Source organism: Nerophis lumbriciformis, linkage group LG33 (genome assembly GCF_033978685.3).
Source record: "Nerophis lumbriciformis linkage group LG33, RoL_Nlum_v2.1, whole genome shotgun sequence".
Lineage (NCBI taxonomy): Eukaryota > Metazoa > Chordata > Actinopteri > Syngnathiformes > Syngnathidae > Nerophis > Nerophis lumbriciformis.
This window is the reverse complement of record NC_084580.2, coordinates 12,534,005-12,556,637: the sequence shown is the minus strand read 5'-3', so window position 1 is coordinate 12,556,637 and position 22,633 is coordinate 12,534,005. Positions and strand designations below refer to the sequence as shown.

Here is a 22,633-nt window from a genome sequence, read left to right as displayed (position 1 = left end):
TTTGATGTGATCGCTTCCAGGTCCTGCTTGGTGTGCTGGATGGTAGAGTAATGATGATGCCCCCGCCCACCCAGCCGCCCCGCCCCTTTATGTTTTATCTCATAGCGTCTAATCTGACAGGTCCCTCACCCAGACCTGATGGCTGTATATGCCACACTAATGCACAGCAGCTCCATAAACATACAAGTCTCCGTCGTAATCAGCCTCGGTGGTTTTCTGTGTTTGGGTCTGCAATACTTGAAGCCCGCTTCTTCTTATGGTAATCAGAGCTGTTTAGCTGCTCCTGTCACGAAGCAGCCGCTGTGCACGCCTGCTGCGGTTTCTTGACGAATATACGTTAGGATAACTAGATCTCATAGTGGGCAAATGGTAGGCAAATGGCTCGGAAATACAGGGTTAGCAGTGACCGTAGCCATTGGGGGAAAGCTTTCTCATCCCTCAATATTGTTATGCTCAAGTGTTTTCCTCTCCTAAAGCTATTTCCTTCTTGGAGTCTTTTTCTTTCTTTGGCTGCCTCAAACCTTGACTCCCTTGACTGTTTGTGTTTGTAGGGCCCATTGGAAGTTGCCCAGGTCTTCCTCAATGAGATCCCGGCGGACCCCAAGCTCTTCCGTCACCACAATAAACTGCGCCTGTGTTTCAAAGAGTTTATCATGAGGTAAGATGGCGTCAGGGGAAAAACCCCACTCCACCTAGCAACAACACACTAAATCGAAAAATAGGAAACTTAAAGGGGCTGTTTGCAATATTTGCACAGATGCCTAGAAGGCACCAACTTTCCAATGTATTTTACACAGTATATCCTGTCCTCTTACTGCTTCTCGTACGTAATGTTGTAATTACGTACGTACGTAACACATGCACGCACATTAGCTTTAGGTGTTGTTAGCAAATAATAGCAATTTGGATATCTAGGGTTAGTTGTCATTGCTTGTCTTTAACTCATACTTGCCAACCCTCCCGGATTTTCCGGGAGACTCCCGAAATTCAGCGCTTCTCCCGAAAACCTCCCGGGACAAATTTTCTCCCGAAAATCTCCCGAAATTCAGGCGGACCTCAGTGACGTGTCGACAGCCTGTTTTCACGTCCGCTTTCCCACAATATAAACAGCGGACCTGCCCAATGACGTTATAACTGGAGAATGATCGAGGGCGAGTTCTTAGTTTCTTATGTGGGTTTATTGTTAGGCAGTTTCATTAAGGTCCTCCCAGCGCGGCAACAACACACAACAGCAGTCACGTTTTCGTCTACCGTAAAGCAGTTCGTCTGCCGTAAACAGCAATGTTGTGACACTCTTAAACAGGACAATACTGCCATCTACTGTACATGCATATGTGACATTAACATCTAAGGCTTTTAGAGAGTGCAGTGCACAACTGCGCACACAACAAGGAGATGAAGCAGAATGCATCATCAGAGAGGGTGTTCAGCATGGTTAGAAAAATAGTGACAGAGAATAGAACAAGGATGGACAATTCAACCCTTAACTCAACAATGAGTAAATGAGTGTTATGTGTGTGTATATGTGTGAATAAATGAACACTGAAATTCAAGTATTTCTCTTCTATATATATATATATATATATATATATATATATATATATATATATATATATATATATATAATAAATATATATATATATATAAATAGAATTCACTGAAAGTCAAGTATTTCCTTTATATATATATATATATATATATATATATATATATATATATATATATATATATATATATATATATATATATATGAAATACTTGACTTGATGAATTCTAGCTGTAAATATACTCCTCCCGTCTTAACCACGTCTTAGCCCAGTGTTGCACAATTTGGATATCTAGGGTTAGTTGTCCTTGAATGTATATTCTATCATAACACCGTGACTGTAAATTGTTCATTGCTTGTCTTTAACTGCTTTTGTATTTGTGCACGCGCTCCCTGCGCGTATGTGTTTACGAGACTGGATCAGTGACCGCCGTAAACACCAACCATTTTATTTGGGCCTGTAAAAATGTTTATTACATAAACTTTGTAATTGTGAAAAAATATAGACAATTGCCAAACAAATGTGTTCTGTTAAACCACTAACAGTAACACAAGCTAGCCGGTGATGTTCTTGTTATATTTTTTGCTTTGAGAAATGCTACTGTGAGGAAGTTGCAAACATTAGCTTTACAGGAGCCATATGTAAGAATTGTTGTAATCATTAAATGGTCCTGATATGTCAAAGGGCATTAATAAATCATGTTCTTTTTGAATATCTCTATAACTGATAACAGTAGTTCAGCCGGGAGCATACTTGCCAACCTTGAGACCTCCGAATTCGGGAGATGGGGGGTGTATATTGTAGCGTCCCGGAAGAGTTAGTGCTGCAAGGGGTTCTGGGTATTTGTTCTGTTGTGTTTATGTTGTGTTACGGTGCGGATGTTCTCCCAAAATGTGTTTGTCATTCTTGTTTGGTGTGGGTTCACAGTGTGGCGCATATTTGTAACAGTGTTAAAGTTCTTTATACGGCCACCCTCAGTGTGACCTGTGTGGCTCTTGATCAAGTATGCGTGACATTCACTTATGTGTGTGGGCCGGCACGCAGTTTGTTTGGAGGAAAAGCGGACATAACGACAAGATGTAGCAGACGCTAAAAGCAGTGCCTTTAAGGCACGCCCCCAATATTGTTGTCCGGGTGGAAATCGGGAGAAATTCGGGAGAATGGTTACCCCGAGAGATTTTCGGGAGGGGCACTGAAATTCAGGAGTCTCCCGGGAAAATCGGGAGGGTTGGCAAGTATGGCCGGGATATGCTCATTTCAAAATTAGATTTACAGCCCCGAAATCTTATTGTTTTCATTTCAATGTTCCGCCCTTAACCGTTTTACCAATTAGAAAGTCTGTGAGTGGGTTACATCCAGGTTCGTCTAGCTACTGCCACTGGTAACGTTACTAAACATGTCAGATCGTAGTAAATCTAAAAGGCGTCGTTACGATTTGGTTGCCAAAGGGTTGCCTTTGAAAGATGAGACAATTGAAGATGTTTTCATCTGACGCCAAACTTGCTAATTTCCTCCTTGATAGGTAAGTTAGGCATTTAATAGGGGTGTGGGAAAAAATCGATTCAAATTCAAATCGCCATTCTCACGTTGTACGATTCAGTATCGATTCTCATTTTTCAAAAATCGATTTTTCAAAAAAAAAAAAAAAAATTTTTATTAATCAATCCAACAAAACAATACACAGCAATACCATAACAATGCAATCCAGTTCCAAAACCAAACCCGACCCAGCAACACTCAGAACAGCAATGAACAGAGCAATTGAGAGGACACACAAACACAACACAGAACAATCCAAAAGTAGTGAAACAAAAATGAATATTATCAACAACAGTATCAATATTAGCAGTGATTAAAAATCCCTCATTGACATTATCATTAGACATTTATAAAAGAAAATTCAAAAATAAAATAAAAATGAACAATCAACAACATCGCATCTCATAAGCTTGACAACACACTGTGTCCAATATTTTCACAAAGATAAAATAAGTCATATTTTTGGTTCATTTAATAGTTAAAACAAATCGACATTATTGCAATCAGTTGATAAAACATTGTCCTTTACAATTATACAAGCTTTTTACAAAAATATACTATTCTGCTTGCATGTCAGCAGACTGGGGTAGATCCTGCTGAAATCCTATGTATTGAATGAACAGAGAATTGTTTTGAATCGGAAAAATTGCGTTTTTGAATCGAATCGCGTTGAATCGAAAAAATCGATTTATAATCGAATCGTGACCCCAAGAATCGATATTGAATCGAATCGTGGGACACCCAAAGATTCACAGCCCTAACATTTACGTTTTCTTATTACTTGTAATAAATGGACACGGACATTTCGTATGTAAGCTATATTGTCCAATAGTCTATGAACTGGTCTAACAAAGCTAGTTTGTTCGTGCTTAGCAAGATAGCCCGGTCAATAAAAGCATACACATCGACATTCAGGCTAACGGGGGACCCGTTCGCCTGAATGTCGATGTGTAATCAAACTGAGCGGCCAAAATATATTTTCGACAAATAAAACCTATGTGTATATGGGTAGTGTCAGTGCCTATTTCGTTCTCAATATGCTGATACGCTGAGGAAATGGGTTCCAACATTCGCACGGCTGTCATGGCAATGTGAAACGTATGGAGACAGCAAAATCACATGATAAAAGTATTCCACATTCGTGTTTGCATATTGTGGACTACATGTACCAAGTTATATGGCAATCTAAAACGTTAGAAACAGTAGCCTATAGACATACCTTGGTAAAATGTCTCCTCTTTAGTTTTGGGCGTACATTAGGCTGCTAAGCATGCTCTACTTATTTTATTTACACCAGTATAACCATTGCTAACATTGGTTGTAGTTCGTTTTAGTCTTTGTTTTCTAATAGTACTGAAAAATAACCATATGTCAGTCCTACAGCGTAGGACTCGTCGCTTTCCATTTGAAGTTCCTTGGAGTAGCCCAGTCGATCGACCTGGATTCGACTGTGTATCTGGCAACCTCAGTCAGGGAGAGGGGGAGGGGACTACAGAGTTTTGACCGTGATTGCAGTACCATTTCTGGCCATATTCTTACATATGGCTCCTTTAACTTCACACATTTTGGGTTTGGATGGTGGTGCATGGTGTTTTTAAACTTTACGTGAACCGTGTCTCAACGATGGCGAAAAGACTTTAGGTATATAGAAAGCTATAGATAGCCAAATAAATAAATGTTTTTGTTTTTAGCCACCTCGTATTTGCCGTATATCAGGACATTTCCCCTTTAACACGATCTTTGGCGGCGCACGGAAAACCGCCATGAACTGACATCTAACCTCGGTTTTCCACTGGGTGCGTAATGGTTGCCGTACGGCGCCGCCGCAGAACGTTTTCCGCAATCCGCCACCCACCAATCCGTACCGCTGTTCTGATGCGCACTGTTGCGGCCCCACCGTGCAGCGAAGTAGCGTGGACTTTTACGAGATCTAGCGAATCTGTGTATAATCACGCGGTAAGGGGAACTGCAGTAAAGTAAAGTAAAACACATACTGTTTGTCTTTCCAGTGGAGCAGACGCAAATAAACTTGCCATTCTGAATTCGTAACGGCTGCTGAACGGTAACACTACGAAATGTCTCGAGGTTTGCCGTCCATCAATACATAAAAAGCGGGCATGATGTCACTGACTTGACTTGACTCGTGGAAAAGGAGACAGTTTGCCTTGCAGAAAGACTATTTTATTTTTTTATTTTCGGCAAGCAACAACACAACAGCACACACACACTTATCTCATTTAAGTCCCGCTGACCACTCCCCTGCTTGCCCGGCCCCCGTTTTGATTGATTTGATTGAGACTTTTATTAGTAGATTGCAGTACAGTACATATTCCGTACATTTGACCACAAAATTTTAAATTGACCACTAAAATATTTTTTTCCTGAAGGAATCAATAACGTACCACCTAAATGGTAACACCCGAATTAGAGATGTCCGATGATATCGGACTGCCGATATTATCGGCCGATAAATGCTTTAAAATGTAATATCGGAAATTATCGGTATCGGTTTTACAATGTAAAATTGATGACTTTTTAAAACGCCGCTGTGTACACGGACGTAGGGAGAAGTACAGAGCGCCAATAAACCTTAAAGGCACTGCCTTTGCGTGCCGGCCCAATTACATAATACCTACGGCTTTTTATACACACAAGTGAATGCAAGCATACTTGGTCAACAGCCATACAGGTCACACTGAGGGTGGCTGTATAAACAACTTTAACACTGTTACAAATATGCGCCACACTGCGAACCCACACCAAACAAGAATGACAAACACATTTCGGGAGAATATCCGCACCGTAACACAACATAAACACAACAGAACAAATACCCAGAATCCCTTGCAGCACTAACTCTTCCGGGATGCTACAATATACACCCCCCGCTAACCCCTAACACCAAAACCCCGACCCCCCCAACCCCGCCCACCTCTACCTCCTCATGCTTGTCCCAAATTCAAAGCTGCTGTTTTGAGGCATGTTAAAAAATAATGCACTTTGTGACTTCAATAATAAATATGGCAGTGCCATGTTGGCATTTTTTTCCATAACTTGAGTTGATTTATTTTGGAAAACCTTGTTACATTGTTTAATGCATCCAGCAGGGCATCACAACAAAATTAGGCATAATAATGTGTTAATTCCAAGACTGTATATATCGGTATCGGTTGATATCGGAATCGGTCATTAAGACTTGGACAATATCGGAATATCGGATATCGGCAAAAAAGCCAAACCCGAATACATTTTTCAACTTGTTTAAGTCGGGGTCCACGTTAATCAACTCATGGTAATCAGCTGGTAATTGACACAGGTCCCCAAATAGCTATCCAGGATATGCCTGTAATGTGATGCTTTAATTTTGGACCTCATGAATCAGCATGTCTTCATTTATTTGTGTCAACGAGGTGAAATTCCGTCTTAAAACCTTTGACTAGTTAACTTCAGGTCCATCTTTGGCCATTAGAATGTTTCAAGGCCTAACAGTGTTTTATTTTAAAAGTAAACCAAGTAATTTATTTTGTGTTTGTGCATGACGTCATGGCCCACACAATTTTTAGCTAAACTGATCCGCCATTTTGCAGCGACCGGAAAAAATAGAAGCTCTGCATATATTTAGCGCGGGGATGCAGTACGGCACTGGCATAGCGGTGCTGTGCGCAGGGAAAAGAGTCTGTGTGAACGCATTTATAAGCTATTTTTGTTATTGTGCACTGGCCACTTCCTGTTAAAAAAGTAAGAAGCATTGAACACCACAAATGTAATACCTAATGTGATTTACAACAATTATTGCAATTTCTAAATTTAATAAGATCAGCGCTATAAAAATGTGTTATCGTGTTTACTTTAGTTACTTGCTATAAAACATTTTCAGTCCTGAAATCTATTATTGAAGTATTGTATTTGGATTTGAAATCAGGTCAGATCTGAGGCCAAAAAAAATGGGATCGGGATAAAAGGCCAAAAATTTTGATAATAGTGAAGCTTTTTTACAAAGTCGTCCTCTGTGAAGTGGTTGGGCGTGTATATACGGGTCAGACTAATCTTGCTCGGGTAGTTTTGGAGGTTTTGCCTTCATGACACAATCCTAAACGTATACTTCAAGTGCATATCATATTTTAAATATTCTTAATTGCCACACAACTGTAAAAGGAAGTGAAAACTCAAAAACATTCCACTTTGACTTCGACGAGTGATGGCTACTTACTTAACATAACTTCCGGTGTGTGTATTCTGAGCTTAAAAGTCACAAAAGGTCAAAGAAAAAGTACAAACCCTGTTTCCATATGAGTTGGGAAATTGTGTTAGATGTAAATATAAACGGAATACAATGATTTGCAAATCCTTTTCAACCCATATTCAGTTGAATATGCTACAAAGACAACATATTTGATGTTCAAACTGATCATTAACTTTAGAATTTGATGCCAGCAACACGTGACAAAGAAGTTGGGAAAGGTGACAATAAATACTGATAAAGTTGAGGAATGCTCATCAAACACTTATTTGGAACATCCCACAGGTGTGCAGGCAAATTGGGAACAGGTGGGTGCCATGATTGTGTATAAAAGTAGATTCCATGAAATGCTCAGTCATTCACAAACAAGGATGGGGCGAGGGTCACCACTTTGTCAACAAATGCGTGAGCAAATTGTTGAACAGTTTAAGAAAAACCTTTCTCAACCAGCTATTGCAAGGAATTTAGGGATTTCACCATCTACGGTCCGTAATATCATCAAAGGGTTCAGAGAATCTGGAGAAATCACTGCACGTAAGCAGCTGAGCCCGTGACCTTCGATCGGTCAGGCTGTACTGCATCAACAAGCGACATCAGTGTGTAAAGGATATCACCACATGGGCTCAGAAACACTTCAGAAACCCACTGTCAGTAACTACAGTTGGTCGCTACATTTGTAAGTGCAAGTTAAAACTCTCCTATGCAAGGTGAAAACCGTTTATCAACAACACCCAGAAACGCCGTCGGCTTCGCTGGGCCTGAGCTCATCTAAGATGGACTGATACAAAGTGGAAAAGTGTTCTGTGGTCTGACGAGTCCACATTTCAAATTGTTTTTGGAAATTGTGGACGTCGTGTCCTCTGGACCAAAGAGGAAAAGATCCAGCCGGATTGTTCTAGGCGCAAAGTTGAAAAGCCAGCATCTGTGATGGTATGGGGGTGTATTAGTGCCCAAGACATGGGTAATTTACACATCTGCAAAGGCGCCATTAATGCTGAAAGGTACATACAGGTTTTGGAGCAACATATGCTGCCATCTAAGCAACGTTATCATGGACGCCTCTGCTTATTTCAGCAAGACAATGCCAAGCCACGTGTTACATCAACGTGGCATCATAGTAAAAGAGTGCGGGTACTAAACTGGCCTGCCTGTAGTCCAGACCTGTCTCCCATTGAAAATGTGTGGCACATTATGAAGCCTAAAATACCACAACGGAGACCCCCAGACTGTTGAACAACTTAAGCTGTACATCAAGCAAGAATGGGAAAGAATTCCACCTGAGAAGCTTAAAAAATGTGTCTCCTCAGTTCCCAAACGTTTACTGAGTGTTGTTAAAAGGAAAGGCCATGTAACACAGTGGTGAACATGCCCTTTCCCAACTACTTTGGCGCGTGTTGCAGCCATGAAATTCTAAGTTAATCATTATTTGCAAAAAAAAAATAAAGTTTATGAGTTTAAACATCAAATATCTTGTCTTTGTAGTGCATTCAATTGAATATGGGTTGAAAATGATTTGCAAATCATTGTATTCCATTTATATTTACATCTAACACAATTTCCCAACTCATATGGAAATGGGGTTTGTAAGAGACACCCACATTTTTATTTTTTTCCTGAATCTGTTTGACTTTAGGAGTGTGTAGGTTGAAAATAAATGTTAATACCTGTATAAAGAGATTGTGTCAAGGCTTGTATTCCTTATAATAGAACCTCATTGTTCCCAAGAGATTAATTATTTTTTCAATAGTCAAGGCATGATCGGAACAATCTTACCCGCTGTAGTGCATCTGTTTCAGTTATTTTGGTGGAAGAAAAGTGTGTGTGTCTGCGTCTGTGTGTCTGTGTTGTGTGCCTCCAAAAAGGTGGTTTTAATTTTCAAAGCTTTGTGTCACATTCCGGCAGCCTTAATTGCTACAAGCAGTTTGGCAAATATTTACTGCAATTTCCGAAAAGGTTCATTTTGTACGCTAAAACCCAGACGGGGGAATCTTTTTGTGACTGGGAACACTTGAGTGGTGTTTTTTCATGTCCTATTATTAGGCATAAACTAATGCTGTATCATTGAAGGCCTTGCAACAAATCAGCTTATAGTGCGTTAAGACAGTCATTGACTGAGGACTGATACTGTTATAAGTTGATTGATCCGGGGATAGATTTAAAAGCAGAGTGTTATGTGTTGTTAGAAATAAATGTATAGTGATGAATTGAACACTTTTTAACATATAATTTACCAAATAAGAAATGAGTTTTTCCACCAATATGAAGGTTGTATTAAACAAATATGCCTCTTTACATTATCTCTTTGATTTTCCCTAGCATTTAAATTCCCAATTGGATAAAAACCAACAATTTAAAGTGTTGTTAATAATGTAACTAGTGGTAAATTACGGAATTCAATGTAGACACATTGCCAGAAAAAGGTATATCAAAATAAAAGTACGGTCTTTAACTAATACCCCTTTTCCTCTGTCTTGTACCTTCTTGGCTCAGTACAGCGCTACTCCTCCTTGACACGCTTCCATTTGGCAATGGCGAGAAATAGACTCACATATGAAACGTGTCTTTTTCCAGAAAGTGCTGAATACGGAAAAATTAAAAGCTGCTGGGATCACTCAGATACATTTAAGATACTAAAAGTAGAGACGTCCGATAATATCGGACTGCCGATATTATCAGCCAATAAATGCTTTAAAATGTAATATCAGAAATTATCGGTATCGGTTTCAAAATTATTGGTATCGGTTTCAAAAAGTTAAATTTATGACTTTAAAACACCGCTGTGTCCACGGACGTAGGGAGAAGTACAGAGCCCCAATAAACCTTAAAGGCACTGCCTTTGCGTGCCGGGCCAGTCACATAATATCTACAGCTTTTCACACACACAAGTGAATGCAATTCATACTTGGTCAACAACCATACAGGTCACACTGAGGGTGGCCGTATAAACAACTTTAACACTGTTACAAATATGCGCCACACTGTGAACCCACACCAAACAAGAATGACAAACACATTTCGGGAGAACATCCGCACCGTAACACAACATAAACACAACAGAACAAATACCCAGAACCCCTTGCAGCACTATTTCTTCCGGGACGCTACAATATACACCCCCGCTACCCCCTCCTCAACCGCCCCCTCCCCCCAACCCCGCCCACCTCAACCTCCTCATGCTCTCTCAGGGAGAGCATGTCCCAAATTCCAAGCTGCTTTTTTGAGGCATGTTAAAAAAAATAATGCACTTTGTGACTTCAATAATAAATATGGTAGTGCCATGTTGGCATTTTTTTCCATAACTTCAGTTGATTTAATGCATCCAGCGGGGCATCACAACAAAATTAGGCATAACAATGTGTTAATTCCACGACTGTATATATCGGTATCGGTTGATATCGGAATCGGTAATTAAGAGTTGGACAATATCGGAATATCGGATATCGGCAAAAAAGCCATTATCGGACATCTCTAACTAAAACCAATGTAAGGTAATCGATATATGCTAAACTATCCGAACAAAACATCCACAACTTAGCTTTGTGTCATAGTAGCAAAGCAATTTAAATGATGCCTCAGTGAGTGTGTGGCACACTCACTGGCTGTATTGACACTGACATTGATATTGTGTTTGTGTTTCATGAGGGCGCCATCGGCTGGATTAAAAAAGTCGCACTACATTTGACCTGCAAATATAAATTTTTTTTTAGCTTTGCAGAAAGGAATATGAACTGTGATGAGCCAAATAGTAAATTAGAAAAGAAGAACATTTACCTTTATTTGGCGCTATAAGATCAAAAGTGTCCCACGCTTTATCTGTATCGGTCACACGTGTTTGTAAACATGTTCATCATGACAGGACGCGTGGCTCATCAAAGACCATATACATACAGTAAGATGCACAGGTCGTCGGCCATTTCGGTTTTCAGGGCCCATTTTTGGTAGGATTTTAACTTTTTGAAGTTTTTTTTGTAATGTTCTAATCTGGTACTTGTTTATTTTGTCCATAGAATGTGTCGTGGGCCAATAAAAAAAAAAGGCTGTTGGCTGCAAAGGTCCTTGGCGGCAAGTTGGACACCACTGCTGTAAACCCTATAACAGACCGTGGCAAAATACCGTAGTGGCCGTTCCTTAAGCTCGGTTGGTAGAGTGGCCGTGCCAGCAATTTGAGGGTTCCAGGTTCGATCCCGCTTCCGCCATCCGAGTCACTGCCGTTGTGTCCTTGGGCAAGACACTTTACCCACCTGCTCCCAGTGCCACCCACACTGGTTTAAATGTAACTTAGACATTGGGTTTCACTATGTAAAAAAAGCGCTTTGAGTCACTAGAGAAAAGCGCTATATAAATATAATTCACTTCACTTCACTTTGGACACCACTGCTGTAAACCCTATAACAGACCGTGGCAAAATACCGTTGCGGCCGTTCCTTAATTATTATTATTAAAAGTTTCACATTGAATCTGTTTTATTTTATAGGATGTGCAATGCTATTTCCAAGGTTCCGTAAATCCGGACTATCTATAAATTATTCCAATGGTTGGACGGATGTGCCTTTGAGTATATATGGCTCATTACAGTAATCATAGGGACTTTGTCACAGCAGCTCCCGGAAGACGAGGCAAGAGTGGGTGTGGTTTGCGACCAGTGTTGGTACTAACGCGTTACTGTAACGCCGTTAGTTTCGGCGGTAACTAGTAATCTAACGCGTTATTTTTTATATTCAGTAACTCAGTTACCGTTACTACATGATGCATTACTGCGTTATTTTACGTTATTTTATATGTAGTATCGGCTAGAAACAGAAGATCTGAGTGTGTTTTATTGGAGCGCTGCGGTGGAAAAGAAAAGGCCTGTTTTGTGTGGGTGGGGGCGCTCCCAGACCGTAGTTGAGGGGCGCAGGGGAGACGTTCCTCCAGGGCCTATGTACTTCGGGGCTAACAATCTTCACTTTACCCGGAAGTAGGTCTGTACAGCTGAGGGTGAATGACGAGGCCGGCGGTTTGTTGCAACTTTGTGACTTTATTGGACGCAGCCATCCACCAAGCTAGAGTCACTGTCGCTGTTCCCTCACCTCTCCCACCCACTCACTCACTGACGTCACTCATCTCACATGCTGTCATATCTTAAAGGGCCACACACACACACATACACTACTCTCATAACAACTAACAAGACATCATGGTGAAGCCAGAAGTCGAGTTTCTTAACATGGAGACATTCTCAATACTTTTCTTTTGTCGAGCACAAATAAAATAACATTTTAGTTAAATGTAAGTTGTGTCTTGGATCAAATATCCTATCTACTTAAAGTTAAAGTTAAAGTGCCATTATGTTGCAGCTATTTAAAATAGTTTTGTCAATTTGTTCTGGCCTGAAATAAATTGGCCCTTTGAAACATATCTTTGTCTTTGTTTGTTGTACGTAGACCACATTGCTTTCTGAGTTCAGTGATGCAAATGCATGTCAAGTTGATCAACACATTGTATTATTCTCCAGTGCAATAACAGTACTGAAATGAAGGCTAAAAGGGCATTAATGGGAGCCTTAAAAAAAAAAAGGGGGAAAAAAAGAAGTAACTAAATAGTTACTTTTCACAGTAACGCATTACTTTTTGGTGTAAGTAACTGAGTTACTTTTAAAATAAAGTAACTTGTAACTAGTTACTGGTTTTCAGTAACTAACCCAACACTGTTTGTGACATAGAGACACAGAAGCAAGCTTTCTACAACAAAGTTCTGCAGAAAAGTGATGTATCAGATAGCTTGCCCAGGAGTTGTGCTTCACCTATGGATGCAACAGTCTTTTTCCCCACTTTGCTGCAATGACTCGTTCTCTTGCTGCCTCCAGTCTTCTCTTGGGTAAAATGTCAGTGGTCAACAGCCACATGTCGGAGAAGTAAAACAGGAAACCCCAAATTGTTGTTGTTTGTTAGTGCGCCTCGTCCCGACAGATGTGTTCTACGCAGCGTTGTTTTCAACCTCAGAATTAAGACAGGTTTTGGTGCTTACTGTGCAGTGGGAAAAGCCGCAAAATATGATAAAGTGGTGGTAAAACCAAACGGTTCAGGAAGTCACTCCAAATGTTGGAGCAATCAAGACAGCAAACGTCATTGTCTCCTCATGTGGCAGCCAGCTCCATGTTCTTGCCTTCCCCTCCGCTCATTCATTGCCTTAACTATTTACTGTATCCGCTTACACATTAATGCATTTTCCATATTACCCTCATTCAAGGATTTAGGGATTAGCTCTGACATGTGTTTGAAATTATGGCGGTCTCCCTGATTTCTTGCGGACTGCTTTGTCAACATGTCGTGCGACACAGGACCCCAAACCTGCTTACTGCCCTGCCTTATAATTATGATGTGGCATTTTGGCTCCTGGCGTGCAATTGATCAAGCTGTTACGCAGTTGTTACATTCTGGTGGATTGTGCTTGGAAACATCCAATTTTCTTTAGGCTGTTTTGCATCACTTTGTCAAGAGGTTGCTGGCTGCAGTGAGCATGAAACGGAGCAGTGGGTGTCTTAAATCCGGCGGCGGGATTACTTCAAAATTGTTGATGCCGTTCTTGGGTTTGTGGTCATCAAATTGCATGCAAGGGTCAATCAGGATCATGGCCAATGTGGAAAAATTGGATCACAGGCGGCTCCAACTCTGGCAGATTTCCCCGAGACAGCTGAAAATGCGCCTGAATGCACGACCATTATTGTCTGGACTGGGCATGGTATCTCCACAGAGCTGAGGCCATGTCCGCACGAACACGGGGATTTTCAAAAAACTCTGTCCAATGTCAAAACAATTTCTCCCCCCGTCTGTCACGAATATTTTGTCCAATCAGAAGCCCGAAAGAGCAGCCTTGGTGTCATTATTACCCCCTCCATTTAGGGCAGTGGTTCTTAACCTTGTTGGAGGTACCGAACCCCACCAGTTTCATATGCACATTCACCGAACCCTTCTTTAGTGAAAAATAAAATGTTTTGTTTTTTTCAAATTAAAGACAAAATGATATGTTTTTGGTAACACTTTAGTATGGGGAACATATTCTGAGTAATAAAGACTTAATTTAGAGTTATTTGGTTAGGGTTAGGGTCAGGGTTAGAGGGTTAGGGTTATACTAAGGCAGGGGTCGGCAACCCGCGGCTCTAGAGCCGCATGCCGCTCTTTAGCGCCGCCCTAGTGGCTCTCTGGAGCTTTTTCAAAAATGTATGAAAAATGGAAAAAGACGAGGGGAAAAAAATTTTTTTTTTTGTTTTAATATGGTTTCTGTAGGAGGACAAACATGACACAAACCTCCCTAATTGTTATAAAGCACACTGTTTATATTAAACATGCTTCACTGACTCAAGTATTTGGCGAGCGCTGTTTTGTCCTACTAATTTTGGCGGTCCTTGAACTCACCTAGTTTGTTTACATGTATAACTTTCGAGGACGTGTTTTATGTCACTTCTTTTTCTGTCTCATTTTGTCCACCAAACTTTTAACATTGTGCATGAATGCACAAAGGTGAGTTTTGTTGATGTTATTGACTTGTGTGGAGTGCTAATCAGACATATTTGGTCACTGCAAGACTGCAAGCTAATCGATGCTAACATGCTATTTAGGCTAGCTATATGTACATACTGCATCATTATGCCTCATTTGTAGCTATATTTGAGGTCATTTAGTTTCCTTTAAGTCATCTCAATTCAATGTATATCTCATGACACACTATCTGTATGTAATATGGCTTTTAATTTGTTGCGGCTCCAGACAGATTTGTTTTTGTATTTTTGGTCCAATATGGCTCTTTCAACATTTTGGGTTGCCAACCCCTGTACTAAGGCCATGCCGAATAAGGCATTAATAAGTACTTAATAATGACTAGTTAAGAGCCAATATGTTACTAATTTGCATGTTAATAAGCAACTAATTAATGGTGAATATGTTCCCCATACTAAAGTGTTACCATGTTTTTTTTTTACTGGTGCACAAAATGAACCGTGCATGAACATCACCTTGTTCAAACAACAAAACCAACACAGTGCATAAACTCACAACAAATTACACACCTGCAAACCAGTCAGCTGTTGCCGTATCCGTAATACCCCGATAGGGAGAAGTTTGTAGTTACACGATGAGTCGGGTGTGTTTTGACCTCCGCCGAACCCCTGAGGCCGACTCACCGAACCCCTAGGGTTCGATCGAACCCAGATTAAGAACCACTGATTTAGTGAGTGTATTAGATGTACAATTACGTTAATATTGTCTTTAAAAGCCCAGGAAATATAAAAAATATATATTTTCGCCCGTGTCTGTGTTGAGGCGCACAAACATAATGAAACCACACTCATGAGTAACTTAATGTGTTGTTCTTAGGTAAAGCTTAAAAACATGTGATAATGTCTAGAGATGTCCGATAATATCGGCCTCCATACAAACAGCGTGCCGGCCCAGTCACATAATATATGCGGCTTTTATACACACATTAGTGAATGCCATGCATACTTGGTCAACAGCCATACAGGTCACACTGAGGGTGGCCGTATAAACATCTTTAACACTGTTACAAATATGCGCCACACTGTGAACCCACACCAAACAAGAATGACAAACACATTTCGGGAGAACATCCGCACCGTAACACAACATAAACACAACAAATACCCAGAACCCTTTGCAGCACTAACTCTTCCGGGACGCTACAATATACACCCCCCGCTACCACCAAACCCCGCCCCCCCAACCACGACCACCTCAACACCTCATCTCCCGATTTCGGAGGTCTCAAGGTTGGCAAGTATGCTCTAGTATACTCTGGACTGAAGCTGTGTGCCTTCATTGTTTTTGTAGCTGTTGTTTTGAGGCATGTTTAAAAAAAAAAATAATAATGCACTTTGTGAAAGTCAAAGTATAGTACATCCCATAGTTGTAGTGGGTATTAGGATTATCTCAGGGAGAGCATGTCCCAAATTCCAAGCTGCTGTTTTGAGGCATGGTAAAAAAATAAATAATGCACTTCAATAATAAATATGGCAGTGCCATGTTGGCATTTTTTTCCATAACTGGAGTTGAAGTTCTTCTCTTATTTTGGTAAACCTTGTTTTTGATTGATTGATTGAAACTTGTATTAGTAGATTGCACAGCACAGTACATCTTACGTACAATTGACCACTAAGTGGTAACACCCCAATAAGTTTTTCAACTTGTTTAGGTCCACGTTAATCAATTCATGGTAAAGTTACATTGTTTAATGTATCCAGCGGGGCATCACAACAAAATTAGGCATACTAATGTGTTAATTCCACGACTGTATAAACCGGTATCGGTTGATATCGGAATCGGTAATTAAGAGTTGGACGATATCGGAATATCGGATATCGGCAAAAAAGCCATTATCGGACATCTCTAATAATACATACATTTTCTATGACCCGAACCAACAAGCCCAGTTTTTAGCCATCCGCTGAAGCCAGGGTTTTTCAAACTTTCCATTCTAGCTGAAGATTTGAAAAGGCTCTATTTTCAAAGACAAAAGTATACCATAGCGTGTGAGCATGGTCTGAATCTGGGCATCGCTTAAAGTTGTCACTTAGTGCCATGCCATGTTATGTTACTGTCAATAGTGCTGTGTGTGTGTATGTGTGTGTGTGTGACTAAATGTCCATATAAGTATGTCCACCTCGCTGTGACATCACAATGTAGCCAGACCGCAAAACTCTGCAAACGGGGGAATCCAAAACTGTGTGCAAGGTCACACCAAAATGCATGAACCTTATGATTTAATGCTTTGAAATTGTTTAACGTGAGTATCCAACAATGAAACAACTTTTACAAGTCAGAAAGGACGGAAATCATCATAGATCACCTTTAACTCCAGTATAGGCAAATTTGTTTGCCCTGTTTCCTGATATCTCTTCCACGCTCTGGTCACTTTTTCTCCTTGCACAACAACAACACTGCAAAAATTGAAATCTAAGTAAGATAAAATATCTCAAATAAGGGTGATATTTGCTTATTTTCTGTTTGATAAGATAATTCTTCTCACTAAGTAGATTTTATGTTAGTGTTTTGGTCCTAAATGATCTCAGTAAGATATTACAGCTTGTTGCTGAGATGTTATGACCTATATTGGGTAAAACATGCTTGAAACTAGAATATCAACTGTTGCAAAGCTGTGTCATCAACACTCACAAGTATAAAACTACCTTTTTAAAGTAATAATTTCTTACTTCAAGCATGAAAAAAAAAAAATCATGACTTTGACACAATTGTGTCTCATAATTAAAACAGATGACAGCCAAATGGACTTTGCTGTTTTATTTTCAATGAAACAATAGAAAATACGTACTCATATAGTAGTACAGTTGGCACAGTACAGTAAACTGACAGTTAATATTTGAACATTTAACATGTGACATTTAAAACAATTTTGAACAGAAATAGTTCATGCACATTCAGATGAATTCTTCAAAATTACAAAAAAAAAAAAATTTGGCCGGGGGCCAGGCTGTATATATGCGCACTAATTGACTGAAAGAGCACGCACTTGGCGCGATGATGTCATGTTATCGATGGAAAAATGCATTTTTAGACCATATGATTTGCCTGAGCGGCTAGGAGACCCCGAGAGTAACAAGCGGTTGCCTTGTTGCCTTCCCATTAAGAACAATAAATTAGTTTTTAGTATAAGTTTGCTGGTTTCAAGAAATGTAATGCAGAGCGCATATTATAATGTCAAGATAATGACACTAGCATTTACTTAATTGAAGAATATTTTTCAACATATTGAGCAAAGTGGTCTCTTTTTTTTCTACCAAGAAAATTGCACTTGTTAATAGTGAGAATATACTTATTTTAAGGTATTTTTGGGTTCATTTGAATTAGCTAATTTTACTTGTTTTGGAAAGTCTTGACAAGCCGAATTTTCTTAGTTCAAATAAAATACCTCTAATTTTTGTATTCTTTTTTTTTTGTTTTTGAACACTGACTTTTTGCAGGGAAGTGAAATGGATCCACAGTCTTTATTGTGTCTTCACAGGACATGTTGATGTTCCATAAGTGATGATTCTGTGTGTGATATGTCATTTTCCTGAAATGTAACCACCCATTAGCAGCTTAATCAGCGTTTTCTCCTGTTTTTCTCCTGACAGGTGCGGCGAGGCGGTCGAGAAGAATAAGCACTTGATTACGTCGGACCAGAAGGAGTACCAGCAGGAGCTGAAAAAGAACTACAACCGCCTGCGAGAGAACCTCAGGCCAATGCTGGAGAGAAAGATTCCTGAGCTCTACAAGCCCATCATCAGACCTCGGCTGGAGAATAGGTGACCTGCAACAATCAAAGACATTTTATGGTTTTTGATAGGGTCTTCACATTCTTGTTCAATATTTGGATCATAGTTCTTGAACTTTTAGGTCCAAATTCCAACTATTTTAGAAGCACAAACAACACTACAATGCTATATTACTATACATAAGCATAATGTGAGTAGTAAAACAAAATACAAAAATGTGTTAGTTCTCCAATAATGTCATACTTGCCAACCCTCCCGGATTTTCCGGGAGACTCCCGAAATTCAGCGCCTCTCCCGGAAACCTCCCGGGACAAATTTTCTCCCGAAAATCTCCCAAAATTCAGGCGGAGCTGGAGGCCACGCCCCCTCCAGCTCCACGCGGACCTGAGTGACGTGTTGACAGCCTGTTTTCACGTCCGCTTTCCCACAATACAAACAGCGTGCCTGCCCAATGACGTTATAACTGTAGAATGATCGAGGGCGAATTCTTGGTTTCTTATGTGGGTTTATTGTTAGGCAGTTTCATTAACGTCCTCCCAGCGCGGCAACAACACACAACAACAGCAGTCACGTTTTCGTCTACCGTAAAGCAGTTCGTCTGCCGTAAACAGCAATGTTGTGACTCTCTTAAACAGGACAATACTGCCATCTACTGTACATGCATATGTGACAATAACATTTAGGGCTTTTAGAGAGTGCAGTGCACAACTGCGCACACAACAAGGAGACAAAGCAGAATGCATCATCAGAGAGGGTGTTCAGCATGGTTAGAAAAATAGTGACAGAGAATAGAACAAGGATGGACAATTCAACCCTTAACTCAACAATGAGTAGATGAGTGTTATGTGTGTGTGTGTGTGTGTGTGTGTGTGTGTGTATATGTGTAAATAAATGAACACTGAAATTCAAGTATTTCTCTTATTTATATACTGTATATATATGTAATAAAATAAATAAATATATATATATATAGCTAGAATTCACTGAAAGTCAAGTATTTCTTATATATATATACAGTATATGAAATACTTGACTTGGTGAATTCTAGCTGTAAATATACTCCTCCCCTTTTAACCACGCCACCAACCACGCCCCTACCCCAACCACACACCCCCCCACACACACGCCTCCCGAAATCGGAGGTCTCAAGGTTGGCAAGTATGAAAAATTTAGGATTACAAGTATTTAAAAACTGACCTCAAAAAATAAGTACCAGTGATAAGAAGTTAAGTATTAATATAATATTAAGTTTTACAATAATGAAACACTAACGTTGGCAGTGGCTTTAGTTGCACTGCCAGCAGAGTTCTCGTGAGATTTGCTGAAATCTCACATGATTGTTTGTGTGACATTTGAGGCAGTTTTTTTTTTTTTTAACTTGAGAGCTTGTTTATTAATTCAAGGAAAGTGTCAAAATACCAAAATGTTTACATCTAGACATCTTAAAGCAGGGTTTTTTTTAACCTATTTGACCTTTCCCGTCCATATAACCCGCCAATACAACTCAAACACCTGCACAACACACTCAATCCCACAGTCCAAAGTACCGTTCACCTCCCCAAAGTTCATACAGCACATATATTTCCCCAAAGTCCCCAAAGTTACGTATGTGACATGCACATAGCGGCACGCACGTACGGGCAAGCGATCAAATGTTTGGAAGCCGCAGCTGCATGCGTACTCACGGTACCAGTTCTCCACAGGCCAATGGTAAAGCTTGACTGTCATCTTTCGGGAATGTAAACAATGAAACACCGGCTGTGTTTGTGTTGCTGCAGCCGCCCGCAATACACCGCTTCCCACCTACAGCTTTCCTCTTTGCTGTCTCCATTGTTCATTGAACACGTTGCAAAACATTCACCAACACAGATGTCCAGAATACTGTGGAATTTTGCGATGAAAACGGACGACTTAATAGCTGGCCACCATGCTGTCCCAAAATGTCCGCTACTATTTTCGCGCAAAATTTAAAATTGCACTTTAGTAAGCTAACCCGGCCGTATTGGCATGTGTTGCAATGTTAAAATTTCATCATTGATATATAAACTATCAGACTGCGTGGTAGGTAGTAGTGGGTTTCAGTAGGCCTTTAACTCCACTTTAACTGAAAAATGATGGATTACACTATACAGTATGAATTAGTCATAGCGGTGAATTCCTATGTTAGTATATTGACAACGATCTGACAATGTCTCTTCACTCGACTCTTTCCTCACCCGGTTTGCCTTCCATGTTCACAGGGATTCCTTCAAACGTCTGAGTTTCCGCAGAGGCCAGGAGGAAGTCTCATGAGACGCCATCGCAAGCAAGAACAGGAGTGAATGAATTGCCTCAATACACCATGATGGAAGATTCACAGTTCTCATATTAATAATAATTGTGTTTTGCTGTTTGTCCATTCTAGGGAAACAGATGACTTTAATTGACTCACTGAGCACTTCACTGTAAGATTTTGTACCTTTTTTTTTGCCTAACAATGCTGTGACACAGCCATGAGTTCCTTCCCCTGGTCCTTGGCTGGTTCAGGGCCTGTTTTTGTGCCAATAATGTTGTCATCCTTTGTGTGTTAAAGGGCTTACTAAAATTTGAATCGGAGTATAAAACCTGCAATTTGGTCGGGTAAAAACAGTAATTGTGTTCTCTGTTTTGAATTTAAAGCTACTATTCTTTTTTTTATTTTTAATTAAGTACTATTAATTTATTTTGAGTTACCTGATAAGTTTGCATGCTGTGCACAGAGGATTGGTATTCAAATATAAAATAGTGTACAAATATATGCTTTTTATTTTGTGGAAAATCTATTTTTAGATAACGGAAACATTGATTTGATTTATTTTTAATCATCCTATTGTCAGGGTTTGTTCACATGCGTATTCACTTCCAGGTATTCATGACAAAATGGCAATAATTTCTGATTCAATTTAGTTAACATACTTTATTTTTCAATGTGAATCATGTTTACTCCATTTGTCCCAGTACATTCCAGGAAAGTACATTTCTAAATGGTCCTGTTATATATTTGTATTCAACTTTAGAGCTCATTGGTAAATGATTGCTGTATTGTCCTATTGTTGTTTATCGCAATAAATGCTTACACAGGTCAGTGTATTATATTAAATTGTTTTTTTTTTTTTTTACAAATACGCACAGGGTTTTCCAGGCATACTGCTAAACATCAGCATTGGAATATTGTACTGGTGTTGTAAACCACCACAAGAATGGCACGACCACTTTATGGACACAATATAAGGTACACCCTGCCCAATTGAATGTTTACATCTACACTGATTTGTTTATCATTATAATAATGCAGCTATTTGATCATTTAAATTAATTGTGGGGTACCTAAAGATGTGTGGGATGACTGTACAGTTGCTTTATCCCTTTTCTCTTCTATGGTTTTGCATCCATCCATCCATTTCCTACCGCTTGTCCCTTTTTTTTGTGGTCGCGGGGGGTGCTGCACAATATTGGCAAAAGTACCTGAATAAACTGTAGCGTTTACATTGTGTACTGGTTTATATTCCCTGATAATGTCGTCATTGTTCTAATTTTTTTCAGCACGTTGGAAACTCAAGAAAGAATTTAATGCATATTTGCATGTTTCCAGCCAGGTTGTTATATAGAATGGAAAAAGAACTACAAAGTATGACGACATAATGAACAATTGAGGATTGAATGTGGAATTCCACAAGGTTCGGTTTTGGGACCAAAATTGTTTATTTGATATATTAATGATGTATGTGAGGTATCAAAGTTATTGAAATTTGTATTATTTGCGGACGACACCAACTTTTATTGTTCGGGACATGACTTAAAAGCATTATCAAACATTATTGAACAGGAAATGATTAAACTTAAGAGATGGTTTGATGTCAATAAATTATCATTAAATGTAAAAAAAACAAAGTTCATGATTTTTTGTAAGAGGAAAAGGGAGGAAACGATCAAACTGTCAATAGATGGAATTGATATTGAAAGGGTTTCTGAACTTACAAACCCCGTTTCCATATCAGTTGGGAAATTGTGTTAGATGTAAAT

General features: G+C 39.6%; 1 protein-coding gene across 4 annotated transcripts in view; it reads left to right on the top strand.

Moving 5' to 3' along the window:
• Positions 1-22,096, top strand: part of dock8 (dedicator of cytokinesis 8) — a 174,908-nt gene extending 152,812 nt beyond the window's left edge. For all 4 annotated transcript variants that reach the window (XM_061928818.1, XM_061928817.1, XM_061928820.2 and 1 more), the window contains 3 exons: positions 552-658; positions 18,452-18,622; positions 20,833-22,096. In XM_061928818.1, coding sequence (XP_061784802.1) covers positions 552-658; positions 18,452-18,622; positions 20,833-20,884 — 330 coding nt within the window. In that variant the 3' untranslated portion in view covers positions 20,885-22,096. The remainder of the gene's footprint in view (positions 1-551; positions 659-18,451; positions 18,623-20,832) is intronic.
• Positions 22,097-22,633: the final 537 nt, after the last annotated feature.